This window comes from Castanea sativa, chromosome 12 (assembly GCF_040712315.1).
Source record: "Castanea sativa cultivar Marrone di Chiusa Pesio chromosome 12, ASM4071231v1".
Lineage (NCBI taxonomy): Eukaryota > Viridiplantae > Streptophyta > Magnoliopsida > Fagales > Fagaceae > Castanea > Castanea sativa.
The window spans coordinates 6172939-6194157 of NC_134024.1; the positions used below are offsets into that span (position 1 = coordinate 6172939).

At 40.0% G+C, this 21219-nt stretch overlaps 1 protein-coding gene and 1 long non-coding RNA gene across 6 annotated transcripts; one reads left to right on the forward strand and one right to left on the reverse strand.

The window, feature by feature from the left end:
- Positions 1–801: 801 nt before the first annotated feature.
- On the reverse strand, positions 802–11467 carry LOC142618481 (uncharacterized). Its single transcript, XR_012841297.1, has 2 exons — positions 10953–11467; positions 802–866 (listed from the first exon to the last, which is right to left on the reverse strand). It is a non-coding gene; the product is annotated as an uncharacterized LOC142618481 (long non-coding RNA).
- A 1645-nt stretch (positions 11468–13112) lies between these two features.
- LOC142618742 (uncharacterized) lies at positions 13113–17416 on the forward strand. 5 transcript variants are annotated; one of them, XM_075791753.1, is made up of 4 exons: positions 13200–13602; positions 15353–15445; positions 16519–16587; positions 17137–17416. In XM_075791753.1, exons 1-4 carry the CDS (start codon positions 13408–13410, stop codon positions 17143–17145), a joined length of 366 nt encoding a protein of 121 aa, XP_075647868.1. In that variant the 5' UTR covers positions 13200–13407; the 3' UTR covers positions 17146–17416. The 5 variants fall into 5 exon arrangements, 2 of the variants coding, with proteins under 2 accessions (XP_075647868.1, XP_075647867.1); XR_012841338.1 differs by lacking the exon at positions 16519–16587 and having other exon boundaries at positions 13201–13602; positions 15328–15445; XR_012841337.1 differs by lacking the exon at positions 16519–16587 and having other exon boundaries at positions 13202–13602.
- The last annotated feature ends 3803 nt before the right edge of the window (positions 17417–21219 follow it).

Here is a 21219-nt window from a genome sequence, read left to right on the forward strand (position 1 = left end):
CATTATAGATTCTGATAAAGCTAACTTGCGATGTAATAGACTGATAAATTCCTAGTTTTATGCAATTTTCGTGATTGACCAAAAAAAAAAAACAAGTTTATTGATCGAAAATTAAATTATATCCAATTTGAATGATTTGATATGTATGTTAATAACATAAAAAACATAAAATTCAATAGTTAGATTTTCAAAATTCATACCTTTAAAAAATATATATACAAAAGATTAAAAAGTTTTTTGGGAGAGAGTTTGTTAGCCTCAAATGGCTTTTTACGTTACTTTAAAATAATAAAAATTAGCATGGGGCAAAAGTCATTGATTACAGTATTACACTACTTAAGGTCCGTTTAAATACCGCTTATTTTGTTAAAAACTAAAAACTGAAAATAATAAAAAAATAATAAAGGAGACATCATTTTCATGGAACCAGCTATGAGCCTATGTATGTTTAAATTTCCTTTTTTCAATAAGATGTGGTGATCGCGTATCGCGTAGGAGAGATTTTCATATCTACAAGGAAGTTTCCTCCCTGGTAGGAATGGCAATAGGTCGGGTTCGGGCCGGGTTTTTTCATACCCGAACCTGGCCCGCGGGTCTAGACCCGTTACCCGGACCCGGCCCGTTTAATAAACGGGTTTTTATGCGGAGCCCATACTTGCCCCGCTGGGCCCCGTTTAGTCCTACTTGATTTGGGCCAATCCGTGGCCCAACCAATATTTTTTTTTTGAGTGAAGCCCAAATTCAAGCCCAGAAATTTTCTCCCATCTCCGTTTAGGCACTGCATTTACAACAAACATAATATACACAATTTCCTCCACAATAGATTATAGTTACACCACAAAGTCTCATAATTTCAAGTCTTTAAACTTGATAGTGATGATTTCTACAGGCCGTTAATGAGTTAAGGAGGCTGACGGGAGTATACAACCCGTCAGCCAAGTCTCATTAGGATGCCTCCTTTTGACATTTGAGGTCATACCCCTTACGTAGCGACGTTAAATTTGTGGTGACGTGACGAGTGAGACGAAGTGACGACCTTGGTTGTAAGGGTCCTTGGGCGACGTTCTTTGTGGAGACATACATGAGGCCGACGACGATCATAGGAGGTAGTACACGTGGGCTGACGACCTTGGCAGGTAAAAGCTGAAGGAGTAAAATCCAACCTTCATTCTTAGCCTATCTTGACTTCTACATGCATGAATATAAGGAAAGTTCTTGCGCTACACGTTCGACTTTAATAAAAAAGATTCTTATAAGGAAAGTACTTCTTCACCAAGGCGTTTATTTCGGCCTCATGCCACTATATATACCCCAAAACCCTCATGACCCAAGGTACGCACAATTATCTCAACTCTGGCATTCTAGGGTTGTTTAAAAAGACTCTAACTTGATCGTCGGAGGGTTTTTGGCCGGCACCACACCGGTGCTCTCTGTTCGATCATCTATTTTCTCTTCGTAGGTGTTGCTTCGACCCAAGGAGTACTCGCAGCTTACTGGTGATTTCTTCGGCATCATCAGTTGGCGCCGTCTGTGGGAAACGACATTTTCGAGTATCTCAGCCGTGCTCTATTCCTGAGACAAAAAGTTGCATGGCACTCACTCGATCGATGGCGACGAACAACAACCAAAGCGACGAACCGCACACCACAGCTTTAGAGAGGCAGGTCCAAATGCTTGCAGCGACGGTTGAGCGCCTCACCAAGCAGAACCATGATTTGGAGGAACAGTTGCGACAAAGGACTGCACACCCGAGTGCACCAGAGAAAGACCAGGAAGGTGCTAGTTCGGAAGGAAGGAACGCGGAAGGACCAAAGGGTAGCAACGCCCCGACCAGACCGGAACGACAAGAGACCAACCGACCATCCATCTCGGACGCCTTGCCGACCCACATCGCTGTTGAGATGCAGGAAATGAGGGAATGCATGGACGTAATGATGAACGCCCTTAGAGGACGAGTATCCAGCAACCTGGACGACCTAGTCCACAGGACGGATTCGCCTTTCACAGCGCTCGTGAATTTATGCCCTCTTCCTCCAAAATTCTGCATGCCACACATGGAGAATTACGACGAATCCAAGGACCCATTGGACCACTTGGAATCCTTCAGAACCCTAATGCATCTTCAGGGCGTACCGGAAGAAATCATGTGCAGGGCTTTTCTCACCACTTTGAAAGGGCCTGCGAGGAATTGGTACAGCAGGCTGACGCCTAATTCCATCGGCACTTTTAAGGAACTAGGCGCACAGTTCGTATCACACTTTATTGGAAGTCACCGACGCAAGAGGTCTACTGCGTGTACACTGAGTATTAAGCAACGAGAAGACGAGACATTAAGGTCATATATAGGCCGCTTTAACAAGGAATCTCTCTCGATAGACGAGGCAGATGACAAGATACTTGTGGCAGCATTCATGAACGAGCTACAAAATGGTAAGTTCTTGTTCTCTCTATGCAAGAATGACCTGAAGACTATGTCCGATGTACATTATAGGACGACGAAGTACATGAATGCGGAGGATGCCTTGCTCGCCCGGGAGGACAAGCCTAGAAAAAGGGAAAGACAGGAAGATGCACAACCAGACAGAGGACAAAAAAGGGGGAGAACCAGAGAGCGACGAGATGACCGACGAAACAAGCCGCCTACAGGAAGATTCACGAACTTCACTCCCCTAAATGCGCCCATCGACCAGGTGCTGATGCAGATTAAAGATGAGGAAACTCTGGCCTTTCCAGGCAAACTGAAAGGAGATCCCAACAGGAGACCAAGGGATAAATACTGCTGTTTTCATCAAGATCACGGCCATGACACCGCCGATTGCTACGACTTGAAACAGCAAATAGAAGCTCTCATTAGGCGAGGAAGGTTACAGAGGTTCGTCAACAAAGAGAGGGCGGACCTGTCACAAAATCAAGCCCCTCGGCGAGACAATGATCGCCCCAGGCAACCCGTAAGAGATATAAGGATGATTGTAGGAGGCACCATGAGGGCTGGATCCTCCAAGAAAGCCCGAAAGGCATACATCAGAACGGTCCAGAACGTCCAGACGGCAAGTCCCGCGCTTGAAAGGTCACGGATTGACAATCCCCCCATTGAATTTTCGGAAGTAGACGCCTAGCGCCTTCATCATCCCCACGACGACGCTTTGGTCGTCACCATACGGGCAGTAGACTACAACATACACCGAGTTCGCATAGACAACAGTAGTTCAACCGACATCCTTTACTATCCTGCTTTCCAACAGATGGGAATTGAAAATGAACGACTAATTCCGGCTAATGCCCCGCTCATTGGCTTTGGAGGGGCAAGGGTACACCCACTTGGCATTGTCACTTTAGCGGTAACCATTGGAGACTACCCACAGCAAGTCACCCGGAACGTAACATTCCTGGTAGTCGATTGCTCGTCGGCTTACAATGCCATCATAGGACGTCCAACCCTCAACTCATGGAAAGCCGTAACCTCGACGTACCATTTGATGATAAAATTCCCTACTGATCATGGGATTGGAGAATTGAGAGGAAATCAGATATCCGCTCGAGAATGTTACGTGGCCATGATGGAGATGGACAGTCACATTCAAGCCATGAACATAGAGGAACGTTGGGTGGCGACAGAGCCTGTCGAAAGGCTCGAAGACATACCTCTCGACGAAGCCCATCCGGAGCGAACGACAAAAGTCGGAACCCTGGCCAACCTGGTGATACGTCAAAAACTCACAACTTTCTTGAAAGAAAACAAAGACGTATTCGCATGGAGCCACGAAGACATGCCAGGTATTGACCCGTTAGTCATGGTGCATAGGTTGAACGTATCGCCATCTTTTCCCCCCGTCCGACAGAAGAAAAGAGCCTTTGCCCAAGAAAGAGATCAAGCAATAGCAGAAGAAGTCCGCAAACTGTAAGAAGCGGGATTTATCAGGGAAGTGTATTATCCCGATTGGTTGGCGAACGTCGTGATGGTCAAAAAGAACAACGGGAAATGGAGGATGTGCGTCGACTTCACGGACTTAAACAAAGCATGCCTCAAAGATAGTTATCCCCTCCCGCGGGTCGACATCTTGGTGGATTCTACGGCCAAACATCAGTTGTTAAGCTTCATGGATGCATTCTCCGGGTATAACCAAATCCAAATGGATGAAGCTGATCAAGAGAAGACTTCGTTCGTAACAAGCCAAGGCCTCTTTTGCTACAAAGTCATGCCCTTCGGCCTGAAAAACGCTGGCGCAACCTATCAGAGGCTCATGAACAAGATGTTTGCACGACAGATTGGAAGGAACGTCCAGGTGTATGTCGACGACATGCTGGTCAAAAGTCAAAGGGAAGAAGCTCATCTGGAGGATCTTAAGGAAACATTTGATACTCTTCGCTCTCTGACATGAAGCTCGGCAAGCAAGTATGCCTTTGGAGTGACTGGCGGGGAAAGTTCTTGGGGTACATGGTATCCCAAAGAGGGATCGAGGCCAACCCGGACAAAATTCGGGCCATTATGGGGATGGCCCCTCCTAAAAATATTAAGGAAGTACAAAGCCTCGATGGCGGGGTCGTCGCGCTTAGTAGATTTGTGTCGAAGAAATTTGCCAGATAGATGTCTACCTTTTTCCCGAACATTGAAAAAATCCTTTGAATGGACTAGAGTGTCAACAAGCGTTCGAAAATCTAAAGGTCTACCTCTCTTCGCCGCCGTTGCTAAGCCCCTCACAACCGGGAGAAGAACGTTCCTCTATCGGCCGTTTCCTGACGGTATCGGTGCGGCCTTAATTAGAGAAGACGACAAGGTCCAACGACACGTGTACTACGCAAGCAAGGCATTGCATGGTGCGGAAGAGAGATATCCCCCATGGAAAAACTTGCCTTCGCTTTGGTTACGGCGGCCCGTAAGCTCAAGCCATATTTCCAAGCCCATACAATAGTCGTCCAGCTGACAAACCTTTGCGGCGAGCAATGGGCAGGCCCGGCGGGCGCCGGACGAATGGCGTTGTGGTCGGTAGAACTAAGCGAATTTGATATACAATATCGCCCCCGCGTTGCCATCAAGGGACAAGCAGTGGCCGACTTCATTGCGGAGTTCACCAGCGCGGAAGGCGAAGAGGAAAAGAATCCCTAATGGAGCATTTTCACTGACGGGTCGTCCAACAAGAAGGCTGGCGGGGTAGGGGTCGTGCTTAAATCCCTGGAAAGCGACGAGCTCAAATGTATGATTCGCCTCGATTTTCCTACAACTAACAATGAAGCTGAGTACGAAGCCCTGATAGCAGGTTTAGACCTTGCTCAAGTTGTAGGGGCCACGAACGTGGTTGTTCACTGCGACTCCCAAGTCGTCACAAGCCAGGTAAACGGCGAGTACGAGTGCAAGGGTGAAAGAATGAAGAAGTACTAGGAGCAAGCGAAAAAGAGGATAGATGGGCTGCAAGCTAAAATAGTCCAAATTCCAAGAGGAGAAAACGAACATGCTGACCGACTTTCCAAAGCCACATCTGCGGAGCCTATGACCACCATTGACAAGGTACTTTCTTTTACTCAGTCCTCACCGTTAATTGACGTTGTCAGCATACAGGAAATTGGTTCCGAAAACAATTGGACCACGCCCTTGATCTCCGACCTAAACGATGGCACGTTGCACGATGAGAAGGAGATTTGCCCGGGAAGGCTGAGGTTCGGTACGCACGGTTTGTCTTGATAAAGGACGTCCTCTACAAAAGGGCTTTTCTCGACCATACCTAAGGTGCGTAGACCCCGAAGAAGCAAGCTATGTTATGAGAGAAGTACACGAGGGGATATGCGGCAACCACTGCGGATCACGGTCATTGGTACAAAGTTGATTCGGGCCGGATACTATTGGCCGACAATGCAAAATGACGCCCGGGTTTATGTGAGAGCTTGCGACGAGTGTCAAGGTTCAGGCAATATCATTCGGCAACCGGCGGAAGAATTGACCCCCAAACCGCCCCATGGCCATTCGCCGATAGGGGTTGGATATCATGGGACCATTCCCGATGGCGGCTGAAGGGAGCAAGACAGCTGAAGTTCCTCGTCGTCGGCATCGATTACTTCACCAAATGGGTTGAAGCTGAAGCCTTAGCCACAATCACTGAAAAGAATATAAGGGGTTTTGTATGGAGAAACATTGTTTGTAGGTATGGAATTCCGAGAGTCTTAATTTCGGACAACGGTAAACAGTTTGACAACGACTCCTTCCGAGCCTTCTGTTCAGAGCTAGGAATCAAGAACCATTATTCCTCCCCAGCCCATCCTCAAGCAAACGGACAAGTGGAAGTCACCAACCGATCCTTGCTTCGAATCATCAAGACTCGGCTCGAGGGGGCAAAGGGCGTATGGCCTGAGATGCTACCCAGCATGTTATGGGCATACAAAACGACAGTACGAACCCCTACAGGAGAAACCCCTTTCCAGCTGACATACGGAAGTGAAGCGGTCATTCCAGTCGAGATAGGACTCACAAGTTATAGGGTGGACAATCACGACGAGGGAAGAAATGATCGGAAGCCGTTTACAAGCTGGATCTAATTGACGAAGTAAGGGCGGTGGGTGGCGAGAGACTCGCACGATACCGGGACCTCGTAAGCAAGCACTACAACTCCCGAGTCAAGCACTTGAGACTTCAAAGTCGGAGATCTTGTTTTAAGGAAAGTAATGGGCGCGACGAGAGATCCCACACAAGGAAAGCTCGGCCCGAGCAGGAAGGACCCTACAAGATCGTATCATGGCTAAGAAAGGCACTTATCACCTAGAGACTCTTGACGGGCGAAACTACGACACCCATGGAACGCCGAGCATCTCGGAAAGTACTACACGGTAGAAGATGATAGCAAGCAGAACGTTACTCCTCATTACCAGTTTATGATCTTTAATTATTTATCTTAGCTTATTCCTGTCTACAGTATATTTTAAGTCCAAAGGGCTGAAAGTTTATCTTTCCTTTTTGAACAAAATTTTACTTATGCATTCATCATAATAAGAGGAGGTTCATTCAGAAACGACTAGTAAATTTTTTATATCTTGAAGAAAACAGCAAATCCTCTACTTCTAAGTCCACAAAGTGGACGGCCTACTTTTAAGCCCACAAAGTGGACGACCTACTAATAAGTTCACAAAGTGGACGATCTATTTCTAAGTCCACAAAGTGGACGACCTACTAATAAGTTCACAAAGTGGACGATCTATTTCTAAGTCCACAAAGTGGACGACCTACTAATAAGTTCACAAAGTGGACGGCCTACTTCTAAGTCCACAAAGTGGACGGCCTACTTTTAAGTCCACAAAGTGGACGACCTACTAATAAGTTCACAAAGTGTTCGATCTATTTCTAAGTCCACAAAGTGGACGGCCTACTTTTAAGTCCACAAGATGGACGACCCTACGCCTTAAATCCACAGGGTGGACGACCTCATTGCTAGGTAGGGGGCCTCATCACTAAGTGCATAAGATGTACAAGGGCAATGAAGTGCTGATCTGTTCCCTCTTGAACTCGTCATCTTGCCATGATGCAACAAAGTGACGGTGATATGTTCAAAGTGACGGCATAATAAGTTAGCTAAGCTGACGGCATTGTTCGTGGAAATGATGGGCGTATAGCCAAATAGATACATCGAACTAGATTAGCTAACAAAAGAAGAGTTGACGCTGTTAGGAAATTAACAGGCATACAATTAAGTTTTATCCAACGAAGTCGCCCACGAAACTGACGGAATGATAATAAACGACCCTAAGTTTTTATGAAAAAGAAACTGACGCCGTCATCAGTTCAACAAAAATTGAATTGCAAGAGAAAAACGCCGTCACAAATAAACTGACGAGCTCATATAATTTTGACTTGGAATAAAAAACACACATACTTGAAGTATAAAATGACATTAAAATTAACATGGACGATGTCTTTACAAAAACCCAGAAAAATGGGCGTCAAGTACTACAAGTTCGTCTACACTTTTTCTTTAAAACATAAAAATAAAAAAAAGGGGAGAGAAAAAGAAAATTTTGAGTTCATAGGAGGGTCTCAAGATCTTCCATTGTCTTCGACAGTAAATGGCTGGGCGTAGGAGAGAGAAGGGCTGACGGCATTTTGGTCGTCACTGCAGGGATTTGCTGGAGTCAGAGTGACAGATTGATCCGCAGCTGGTTGAGCTAGGACGACGTTGTTGTCTCTCTGACTGTTGTCATCAGCTTCTTCATTGACGGTGTCACCTACAGGGGTTGACGGGATGGACTCATCCATTGAAATCCTTGACAAATCCAAGTCAGGATAGGCAGATTTTACTTGCTTTAAGCAGTCCTCGAACCCGTCACCATAGTAGGCAGCACAAGCGTCTATGAAGGCTGACGAATCCTTAAACTCTGTCACAGCATCGTTCCTAGCCGTCTCCACTTGGACTAGGATGGACCTCAGCTCATTCTCCGCCGTCACCTTGGCCTCCGCTTCCAGCTCCTGTCGGCGGGTTTCCTCCGTCAGCTTTTCCTTGTAATCCTTCAGCTCCTCGCCCAAGATGCGGTTCGCATCCCTGTACTGCGCCTGGTCGTCAGCTAGGTACTTGACGCGCTCGTGCAGACGGGTAATCACCCCTTCCTTGGCAGAGCACCTGCTTGACAGAGCCTTCATGCGAACCATAGCCTGGAAGAAAAAGGGGACAAGACAACGTCAGGGTATAAAAAATTGGTCGGGCACCAAAGTAGAAAGCGAGGCTCACTCTGGTAAGGTCGAAAAGGCCTGATGCCTTTATCTCGTCAAGAAGTTGAAGGACACTCACGACGACGGGAATAAGCGTTCAATTTGCAAGCTTCCTCCGTCGGTTCAGGACCACCACAATATAAGTGAAGAGTATCTAACGTGATTAGATCCCGACACTTCCTCTTGTCCAAGGGAATGGCCGTCACTCGACGAATGAAATCCTCTTGCTCCTCAGTAATACGTGGACGATTGTTAGCTGCAATGAAAAGTGACGGGTTAGGATAGCAAATAAGTAGACGAAGCGAGAAGGGTTGACGGGATTAACCTGAATCTCTAACATATGCCCATGTGTTATCAAAACCATTGGGCATTGACTCCCACTCCTCTTGACGACATACCCAGTTTGTTCCTTCTACAAAGAAGTATCTGCCCTTCCACTTCCTATTTGAGTCAGGCATATCTGACACTAACTTCAACTCCTTTTCCCTCACTGCAAAATGATACACTCATTTTGACGAGGAAATGTGCTGAGGACGATAACACCAAAAGAACTCGTCCAAGGTCAGCTGACGGTTCCCACCACTCAAACGACCCCACAAGATCTCGGCACCAATGAAGGTTCGCCAAGCATTGGGGGCAATCTGGCTGATGGATATCCCGAGGAAGTTAGCCAACTGACGGTGTAATGCCGTCAGCGGCAGCCTTAGCCCGGTCGCGAACATGGCATCATACATGCCGACGTCCGTGGTTCATCCCGAGTAACACCTCTCACCTTCCTCAGGAAGACGGATGGGAATGTCGTCTGGTATTTGGTAACGGGACCGCAAACTTTTGAAAACATTCTCCGACATCGTCGGGAGAAAATTGTTGACGGACCACTCTGAGGGTAAGATGAAGGGACGGTCATCACCAGAGGATCCCGAGGTGCTCTCTAAGGCTTCCTCGTCGCTGTCACTCTCACCCCCGTCATTGATACTTGCCTTTTCATGAATCCCCTGGTCTTCATCGTCTACCCCTTCTTCATCACCGCTCACCTCACTTCCTCTAGAACTCTCTACTTCACCGTCAGAAGGACCTGACGATTCTCTTTCTAACGACCAGGATAGGCCTTCCGCGGGCTCACGACCTGATTGGAAAACTTCGTCGTAACCCGCTCCATCGCGGATCGACGATTGATCACTCGGCGTCTCCCTAGACATCTGACTACCTACAAACGGCGGGTTTTTTTTTCTAAGATCCTAGGCAGACGACTTCACTAAAGGGCGTCACTAGAAAAAGTAAAAAGTAAAGTAACGAAAACTTACGTGTAGAAGGACGGTCTCAAGAAGCTGACGGCTGCACGATTGATGGTGTGATAAGATTGGCGGTGACGAATTCGTTCTCTCAAGATGAACAAGGCGAAAAAAGTGGGAAAAAGGTAAATAGTGAAGTATATATAGGAGAGAGGAGGCTCGAAAGACGAAGCGACACACTCGTCCAGACGCGGAGCCAATTAGTCTATGCCATGTGTACCACCATTTAATGAAGATGGCACGAATTACCATGCACGAACCATTTCCCCAGTAACGATAACTCCATGACCCGTCATCCATAGCTGACGGGGTAATAGAGTGGGGGGCAGTTGATAGTGATGATTTCTACAGGCCGTCAATGAGTTAAGGAGGCTAACGGGAGTATACAACCCGTCAGCCAAGTCTCATTAGGATGCCTCCTTTTGACATTCGAGGCCATACCCCTTACGTAGCGACGTTAGGCTGACAGCTGACGCTGACGAGTCAGGGCTGACGACCTTGGTTGTAAGGGTCCTTGGCTGATGTTCTTTGTGGAGACATACATAGGCTGACGACAGTGTAGGAGGTACACGTGGGCTGACGACCTTGGCAGGTAAAAGCTGAAGGAGTAAAATCCAACCTTCATTCTTAGCCTATCTTGACTTCTACATGCATGAATATAAGGAAAGTTCTTGCGCTACACGTTCGACTTTAATCAAAAAGATTCCTATAAGGAAAGTACTTCTTCACCAAGGCGTTTATTTCGGCCCCATGCCACTATATATACCCCAAAACCCTCATGACCCAAGGTACGCACAATTATCTCAACTCTGGCATTCTAGGGTTGTTTAAAAAGACTCTAACTTGATCGTTGGAGGGTTTTTGGCCGGCACCACACCGGTGCTCTCTGTTCGATCATCTATTTTCTCTTCGCAGGTGTTGCTTCGACCCGAGGAGTACTCGCAGCTTACTGGTGATTTCTTCGGCATCATCAAAACTACAATAACTAGAAGTAGCACAACCCATTTGTTGAAGTCCATAGTTTAAGTAGAAAAAACCAAACAAAAAACTTGAAACAAACATCTCATATTCTCACAGACTCAGACTAAATACGATATTAAAAAAAAATTGAAGAGAAGTAGAGAACAGATTGGTGGTGAGAGCTTGGGGCGGTGGTGAGAGCTTGGGCCGGCGATGAGACTGAGAGTGAGTGAGAGCTTGGACCGGCAGTGGTGAATGCTTGGAACGGCGATGAGAGGCTGGGAACTTGGGAGGCGGTGCTTGAGAGTGAGTGAGGGTGTGAGACCATGTGAGCTGAGATTGAGAGAAAGAGAGAAAAAACAATCTGATCGAAGGTGTTGCAAGTGCCCATGATGGTCGGTGGTGACAGAGATCAGCGGTTGGGGAGATGAGAGTGATGTGAGGAAAGTGAGAGTAGCTGAGTGGGAGAGGAGAGATGTGAAGGTTGCGGCTGAGTGAAATGGGATTAGGGGATTAGGGTTCTTTTGTTTTTAACTTATATATATATATATAGGGAATAGGGTATTTTGGTATTTTAGCCTTTAAACGGGTAGGGTTCAGGCCGGGTATGGATAAAACCCGAACCCGACCCGGACCTGCTTCGGGTTTTTTTTAAAAGACCCATACCTAACCCTATAATTTATTGGGCCGGGTAAAATCCGGCCCATTAGGGTTGGGTCGGGTCGAGTATCTGCGGGTTGGATATAAATTGCCATCCCTACTCCCTGGTCTCCTCCTTTAGAGAATTGAAGAAGAAAAAATAAAAATAAAAATAAAAATAAAAACTTTTTATTTAGCTAAAATTTTATGGTAAAATATAAAAAGGTAAATTACAGTCAACACTTTTGAGGTTTGAGGTAAAGCTAAACAAGTCCCAAACATTTCAGAACTAGTTGATTTGGTACCTGAAGTATATGCTAAATACTACAATTTCATTTCTAATAGCACATAGTATATGGACCAAATTGGTTATTTTGAAAATATTTTAGACATGTTTGGTATTAACTCAAACCTTAAGGTGCTGACTGTAATTTACTCAATTATAAAATTATCATTAGATTTTGTGATACTATTAAAACTCTTAAATGTGTACAAAGGTCACATAAAGCTATTTAAATTTATTTGCTCTTGCTTCCATCTCTATCCTTTTTTTTGTTTTTTACTTTTTATTTATCAACTTCCTTCTTCATTTCCAATTTTATTAATTAATTAATTTTTAAATAAAAATTAATTGTTTTTTCTCTGTTATAGGTTATTCATACACTTATATATATAACTCATTGATGGCAGATGGTTGGTGTGTGTAGCTGTGTGCCACTGCCCTCTCTCTTGTCTTTTCTTTTTAAATCAACTTTTCACCTTTTCACACTTCTTTTTTGAGTTATAGACATTTGACTATGTAATTCTTAGTAAAATTAATTGGTTATAACGCTTGCCAGCAATATATTGTTGAGCCTATGTCTGTTTCAATCAGTCGTGGTGGGGGCATACTGCGTACGAGAGATTTCCATATCTCTTATCTACAAGGAAGTTTCCTCCATAGTTTCGTTGAAGAAGAAAAAATAAAAATAAGTACTTTTAAATGTAGCAAAATAATTATTGTTGAAAATTGAAAATATTATAATAAAATAATTTTTAAATGTGTGAATAGTACTGTAGAACTCATTTTTAATAAAAAATTGACTGAAAAGTGAAGTTTGTGAGTTCGTAAACAATACATAAGACTCACAGATGTGATAAAGAGAGCTGAAAAGTCAACAATTCATAGCTACTGTTTATAAACAGTAAAATTTGTTCCCTGATACGTGCAGCAGTAAAAGAAAGAAGAAAAAAAAAAAAAAAAAGCGAAAACACAAACGCAGCCAAATTAATCCGTATTCAAACGGATACTTAATTTAAATAAGCTTTTACGTCCTCATTTTTTTTTTTGAGATAAACGTCGTCCTTCTCATTAAGAATAAAAGATCGTTCATAAAAAAAAAATAAAAAAAAATAAAAGATTAGCCTTTATTACCAATCTAAATCACACTCTACAGGTCCTGATGGAGCATCCGGCAGTGGTAGACCAGTAGAAATTGTTAGTATATTTTCTATTTTTTCATAAAATTTTTTTTAAAATAATTTATTATTGGGTGCTCTAAATAAAATCCTTAATCTTTAATATATATATATATATATATATATATATATATATATATATATATATATATATTTGTCCTTATGTGAAAATGGGCATTTTTAATCCTATGATTTGGCAATTGAGCAAGCAAAAACACCTTTACTCTACTCTCCTCCTAGCCTCCCACTCTCTAGAGACCAGCAAAGAAGAAGAAGAAAAAAAAAAAGCTCTCCTCCCACTGAAGATTATGGAGAACAACAACGACAATGAATTTACTTGCTGTCATTGTCACCGGATATTCTTCAACAGCTTGAATGATTTCCGTGACCATAACACGGTTGCACATGCAGGTTATGATGTCGAATGTAACCTTTGTCAAAATGTTTTCTCCAACAGCACTGAACTACAAACACACAGACAACAACGTCACCAACCCCAACCTCCACCTCCAGCCACAGCCCCACAACAACAACAACAACAACAACAACAAGAAGCAGCCCATCCACAGGGTATGTGATCATTTTCTTATTTTTGATGTGTTTCTTCTTTCTGTTTCGGTTTCAAAAATACTTATATACCCCTGAGTAGTACTTTAGGATTTGACATTTTTGATATCACTTAAATAATATTTAATAATATTTAACTAGTGTTTAGTATCATAATTTAACTAGTGTTATCATAATATTTAACTAATGTTTAATATCATAATTTTTATTTTGTAATATGTTTTTTTTTTTTCAGAAAAAATGATAAATCTATAACAAATTTTATTAAAAAAAAAACCTTATAAAGGATGTAACAATGAATGTGATTAGTGACTACTTCAACAAGGTAATAAATAAGTATTTGAATAAATGGTGTTAGAGATATTATCAATTTTATAATATAAGGCTTACAAATATGTATCATCAATCACAAAAAGCAATTCAAATATATATTTAATAGATTGTTGACATCTACAAATTATATTAATTGTCACATCAATTTGTAAAGGTTTTGAAATAAAATTTATAATATTTCTAACAATTTCCTATTGAAATTATTTATTGAAATTATTTATTGTGATTAATGACACATGTATTTGTAAAACTCGTGTTTAAAATTGTACTATCTTTAATATTATTCAATTTTTTGAAACTTCTTAAAAGTATAAAAAAAAATATAAGACTAACTTTTTATTTGTATATCTCCAATTTTTTAAAAAAAATATATCAATTTTTGCTCAAAAATTTGGGAGTCATTCTCTAATTAGGGGCTTAGGTGATGTCCTAAGTGGCCTAGGCCTAGGGGCCCTGTGTGAGAGCCTGGATCGCTACTCCAGGATTATACAATTCTTTTGTGTTATGCTTCTGTTCTCTCTTCCATTCGAATGCAATGGAATGCAGAGGTTGCAAGGATACCACAAAATTGTTAAAGTACCATTGTTCGGACACACGCGAACAAGGAAAAAAAAAGAAAAAGAAAGATGAGGCTTAACCTAAGTCTTTGATGGCAGGTGGTTGGTGTGCTTAGCTGTGTGCCACTGCCCTCTCTCTTCTCTTTTCTTTTTAAATCTACTTTTCACCTTTTCACACTTCTTTTTTGAGTTATAGAGAAATTTTTTTTTGGGTAAGTTGAGTTATAGACATTTGATATGTACGTCTTAGTAAAATTAATTGGTTATAATGCTTGCCAGCAATATATTATTGAGCCAGTTATGCCATATATATTGGGCTAGACAAAGGTTAGCATTTTTAAAGACTATCAAAAAGATAATTTAAAAAATTAAGGTGAATTCTAACAGCTCAAGCTCTGCAACCCAACAAATCCTTAATCAATTGTTTCAGCTAACAGAAATTAAAAGCATAAATTTAAGAATCAATAGGCACGTGGCATAATTTTATTGTTCCATAGTGTGGTGCAGATAAAATGGTCAAAAAGATTTTGATTGAAGGCGAAAAAGGTAAGCCCCTAGCAATTTCTAAGGTGCTGGGGGATTGAATGATTGTAAAGACGCGTAAAAGAAAAAGACAACCGTACTTGTCTACACACTTTCACCAGCAATTGTTGGTTTTTTTTTCCTATTTTATAATAAAATTTGAAGAGTAAGAAGAGAAATTTGGTTTGGCCGTTTTTTCCATTACTTCTTTAAAAATAAAAAAGTTTTTTAGTCAATGATTACATCATTTTTTTCCTCCTTCACTTTATTGCTTTTTTTATTTTTATTTTAAATTGATAAAGAAGGGACCGTACAGAGACACAAGATTTTTGTGGTAACAGGCTATGATGTCTAAGAAGCTTTGTTTAAATTTCCTTAAATTCAATCAAATGTGGTGGAGGCGTACTGCGTGTGAGAGATTTCCATATCTACAAGTAAGTTTCCTCCCTAATCTCCTTGTTCAGAGAATTGGAAGAAAAAATATGAATAAAAACTTTTTTCCCATTTATAATAAAATTTGAAAAGTTTGAAGAGAAAATCTGTTAGTCGACTTTTTCCATTACTATTTTTTAAAAAGTTTTTTAGCGTGGCACAAAAGTCATTGATTATATCATTTTTTTTCCTCCTTCACTTTATAGCTTTTTTATTTTTTATAATTATTTTTTAAATCGATAAAGAATGGACAATACACAGATACAATATTTTCATGGTAACAAGCTATGATGTCTATGAAGCTCTGTTTAAATTTCCTTGAATTAAATCAGATGTGGTGGGGGCGTCTGCATGTGAGAGATTTCCATATCTACAAGGAAGTTTCCTCCCTAGTCTCCTCGTTCAGAGAATTGAAAGAAAATATATAAATAAAAACTTTTTATTTAGCTAAAATTTTATGGTTAAATATAAAATGGTAAATAACAGTTAGCATTTTTGAGGTTTGAGATGAAGCTAAACAAGTTCAAAATATTTTAGAACTAACTGATTTGGTCCCTAACCATATGCTAAATACAACAATTTCATTTCTAAGAGCATATAGTTTAGGGATCAAATTAGTTAGTTTTGAAATATTTTGAACTTGCTTGGTATTAGCTCAAACCTTAATTTACTCAAATATAAAATTATCATTAGATTTTGTGATACTATTAAAACTCTGAAAAAACACAAAGGTCACATAAAGCCTTTTGAATTATTTGCTCTTTGTTTCATCTCCATCCCTTTTTTGTTTGTTTATTTATTTTTTATTTATCTACTTCTTTCTTCATTTCTAATTTAGTAATTTATACATATATATATATATATATATATATATATATGTTGAGTAGATACATTTGGGTAAAAGTTCACTTTAATTGATAATGAAAATAGTAAATGATCATTATAATATAATTTTATCCAAACTTGTAAACTTAGGTTTTTAAATTAATGATGTACTTTCTATTATATTTCGTGCTCAATTGGAATCTATTATTTCTCCTATTAAATATGTTCCCTAATGATCTAAATCTAGCAGCACACAACCAACAATATCACCCACCCCAACCTCAACCTCCACAACAACAACAAGCAGGCCAACCACAGGGTAGATGTGATGATTTTCTTATTTGTAATGTGTTTTCTTTCTTGTTTGTGTTTTGCTTTTGTTCTCTTCCAGTCTCAACTTGACTCTCTGTCTTTCTTTCTTATTTATTTATATTTTTGGGTTGAGTTATAGACATTATTTGACTATGTATCAGTCTTAGAAAAAACAAATTGGTTATAATAATGCTTGCCGGCAATATATTGTTGAGCCAGTTATGCCAATATATAGAGCTAGACAGGGATTTGCATTTATATAGACTATCAAAGAATAATAATTAAGGTGAGTTTTAACATTTTATTGTTGTTACTTAATTTTAAAATTTAAAAGAAACATAAATTATGTTAAAAAATACATAAAATTTACTTAAAAATAATTATTAATTAATTGTTGTATTTCCAACTTTTTCGTGCTCTAAATTTTCAAGAAATGCCGTATCTATGTACTCGTAACTGGCCCGAACCAACACTTGTGAGATGCATACTTGCTTATTTTTAAAACACATTCGCTTTATATTCCTTATGGGTGGTATTTTTGTGTGTGATTTTGCAGGCTGAGTAGATGTTGCAGTTAATAGAAGGTTAAGGCCGTGTCACCTTTTTTAATATGTAAATAAAGAAGCATTGGCTCAAGTGAAGCTTTTCTGGCTAAATGGAGATTCTCTAGAATTAATTAAGAAAAATGTTTATTGTTGTTTGTGATTTTTGAAGTTGTGTTTGTGATGTTTGAACTTATGTTGTTGGTAATATTTGAACGTGGGTGTTTTTGTTATCACTTTATTTGATTAATGTATTTAGTTTCAATGTTATATTGTTATGCAACTATCTTCTTATAACGAAAATGTGTTTCTATGAACATAGTTGATTTCTTAACATGTTGATGGGAGGATCTTATTATTAAAATATGGTTCCACCCAAAAAATAATTGTTGATTGATACAACGTCTCACACCAAAAATAATTATTTCAAAGTTAAATAGCTAAAACAATAGATATTAGCATACTGATCCATTAACATCAATGTATCTAGTTTTAGAATGCGATTTTAATCAGAAATCCAAAAGATTTTAATTTTGGAAAAATAAAAAATTGGAGCCAAACTCACATATATCATTCTCATTGAATAAGCTATATTCAAATGGAATAAACCACTTACAACAGCCATGCCCGAGGGTCCCATGCATGCAATGCAAAATGAGATTCCAATGAAGCATTTCACATGTTTTCTTTGAATTCCAGAACCAAAGCAAAGACTAAAAAGAAGCAATTGGCCTGGACCATGATTACTATTTGTAGGAAACAATCAATTTTCTTTGAATTCAAAATTATTTTTGGGTATCATGGTGTTAGCCTTGGCCTTAGGCACTTATATATGACTCACAAAGGCCATCTGACCTCAAGTCTTTGCCATGTTTGCCTTTTTTGTCCCTGCTAAGAGCATCCACATTCATTTTTCTCAATTCTATCCTATTTTACCATCAAAAAACCACTTTATCAATTATACAATACCATTTTTCAATACCCTCAACATCAAAACTTCTATTTTTCTATTCTACTTATTAAAATAATATATTTTTACAATAAAATATTTTTTTTCTTTTTTTCTTTTTTCTCAATTTTTTCTTCCTTCCCAAATCTTCTGTTAGTTTATTTCTCACCCACCTCGATCACATATACCAGCAAACCCAGAAAAAAAAACCGATCCAGCCAAATCAAAAACCCATCCAGCCAAATCAAAATCCACCACCCAGAAAAAAAAAAAAAACCCAGAAAAAAAAAAACCCACGCCGATCTCGTTGAAACCACCCACCTACGCCGATCTCCACCACGCCGATCTCGTCAAAACCCACGCCGATCACAACCACCACAACGCCGATCACAACCACCCACGCCGATCAAAACCCATGAACAAACCCATCCAGCCAAATCAAAATCAAAATCAAAAATCAAAAATCAAAAATCAAAATCAAAAACCAAAATCCATCATCAAACCCAACAAACCCATCGGAACAAATCCCCCAAACGCCGGCCTAAATCCGACCCAAACGCCGGAAACCCATCAAGAAACCCACGCCGGCAACGCATCAACAAACTCACGCCGGAAACCCATCAACAACCCCACGACCTCCACGCCTCCACCACAGCAGTTGATCGAGCCTCCACGTTGCCTCCATGCCGTTGAAGAAGAGAGACCATGAAGAAGAGAAAGTAGAAAGAAAGGGAGAAAGATAGGAAGAAAAAGAGTAGAGAGAGCAGAAATGATGGGAGAGAGTTGAATAAAAAATAGTTTTTTTTTATACCATAGAGCTACAGTGCAATTCTAAATGTAGAATTGCACTGTAGCTCAATTGCATATTTTTTTACAATTCTGGCATTGTACAATTTTCAATGGAGATGGGTTTTGGGCCTCAATGCTATTGTATTTTATAATTTGGCATAGAGAATGGGTTTAGCCCATTCAATGCTGGTGCTCTAAACATCCTAAACTTACCACTTTGACTTCGACCATGCATGTGAGGCCACAGCCTTGATGCATTTGACCTTGGTTCAGTTGTACTATAATTTAAATTGATAATAGGGCTTTTGGTCAGTTTTTTTATTGCTTAGTTACACAAGCACCCTTTTGTTTTGAACCCGCCATGAGGGGTGGAACTAGAATTTTATGAATGGAAGCCAAAATAATAACAAATATAAAATTGAACCAATTTAATAGTGTCATACAAGAAATATGAAGAGTTTAAAGGGCTACCCATATTTCTTTTGAAAGTTTTAGGTAAATTTAAGGGGTAAAAATCTAATATTTGAAAAGTTTGGAGGGGGGGGCCAAGCACATATTTTAAAAAAAATTTAGGAAAATTTAGGGGAAATTTTATAAAATTGAAAAAGTTTGGGAGGCCATGGCCCCTCCACCCTTCTTAGTGGGTCCACCCCTGCCCGCAACCTTATCCTCCATCCTATTATCAAGGGAGGTGAAGAAAGTGTGATTGAACTAGAGCTAATTGGTTTTGTTTTCAAATTAATTCTCTTGATGATAGTGACAATACCAGCTGCGGTAAGAAGAGAAGTGATGATTAACACTTAATCTGTAATATTTGAACTGGACTTCGATTTTGATGTATTATGAAAAACTGCTAAGGATCAACATGCTTGACCTGCTGTTGAGCTCTTTTACTTGTGTCTTTTTGTTAACACTTAATCCTTAGTATTTATACCTGAGAACCTGTGAGTCGTTGTTTGGCTTTTAGTTTTTGACATATTGCTTTCCCGAACAATTTTTTTTATAGTATATGTTCTTTAAATCCATTTGATAGTTCACACCATGTATCTGATATAACATTGAAATGATCTTTCAACAGTTAAGAGGGGTAGGAACCTTTCCACTGTGTCAATACAATATGCAAATCCGTCTCATTAAGGGTTGTTATGTAACCAAACAAAATACACAATAATAATATGCTAGCCCACGACATATGAAATGCCAATAAAGATGTCCTAGAAGCATGTTTGAACTTTTAAGCAGCTCTTAGCTTATGTAAACTCACAAGTCATCTTTCCAAGCAGCAATTTTCTGGGTAAGATGCCAACTTTGTGTGCTGATTTATTTAGTCGAATGGGCTGAATCCAACAGTCATGAGTTGGGCATTGCTTAACCCATTTGAGCTAAGCTCACAAGCTAATTAGCAAGGGCCTTCTCCACAATTTAAGCTTGATCTTGCTGGTATTTGGAGCTTATGGGCCTTTGGCTTATTTTAATTTTGTAGGCCTAAAAATGCCCTTAACAAAGAGGAACCCAAGCTCATAAGCATTAGCATTGAGGGTGTAAAAACTCTTAATTGCTATTTTAGCAACCAAGACACTAAAATAGAGCAACACCCAGGTATGGGTATGAAAATTTTTTAGCATTGTAAAGAGTAAGGTTGTATGTATACAACCCTACTGTTCTTGAGTTATAAAAATAAAAACTAATATTTTAAAATGGAGTGAAAGAGGAAGAGAGGAAAAGAGGGAAGAGAAGCGAGAGGATTGATTTGTTTATGTTATTTGTTGGTATAGTTTATATTATTTTAATGGGTTGTATGTAAAAATAGAAACTGACAACAAATATAAAATAAAATGATAAAATAAATAAAGTAAGTTTTGAGGATATATATAAATATAATAGACACTTTTTTTGCGTCTTCGAATGCCCATGCTCAGTAAATTGTGTCACTTTGTTGACTGACCTCTTTCATTGATGATGGGTCTAATTCTCTCTCTAGCCATTTCTTCACCCATTCTTCGGGTTCACTTCTCCAATTAGTAAGGTCATAGTGACATCCGTTTCTTTTTGTTGGGGGTTAGCTACAAAGTTGTTTCTCTTACTTATGCTAACCATAATTTATGTACCTGTTTGGATAGTGCTGAAAAGTACTGTGTCTGCGTCTGCATTTTATTTATTTATTTTAAAAGCGCATTTCAGTAAAATTTATACTTTTTCAGTGGGTCTCGTGCACAATTCACGGGAATCACAAACCTCTTTTTTCAGCAAAATTTTCATTAAAAATGGGTCTCACGACACTATTCACACATTTAAAAATTATTTTGTTACAATGTTTTCAGTTTTTAGCAAAATAAGTGATATTCAAACACATCCTAAA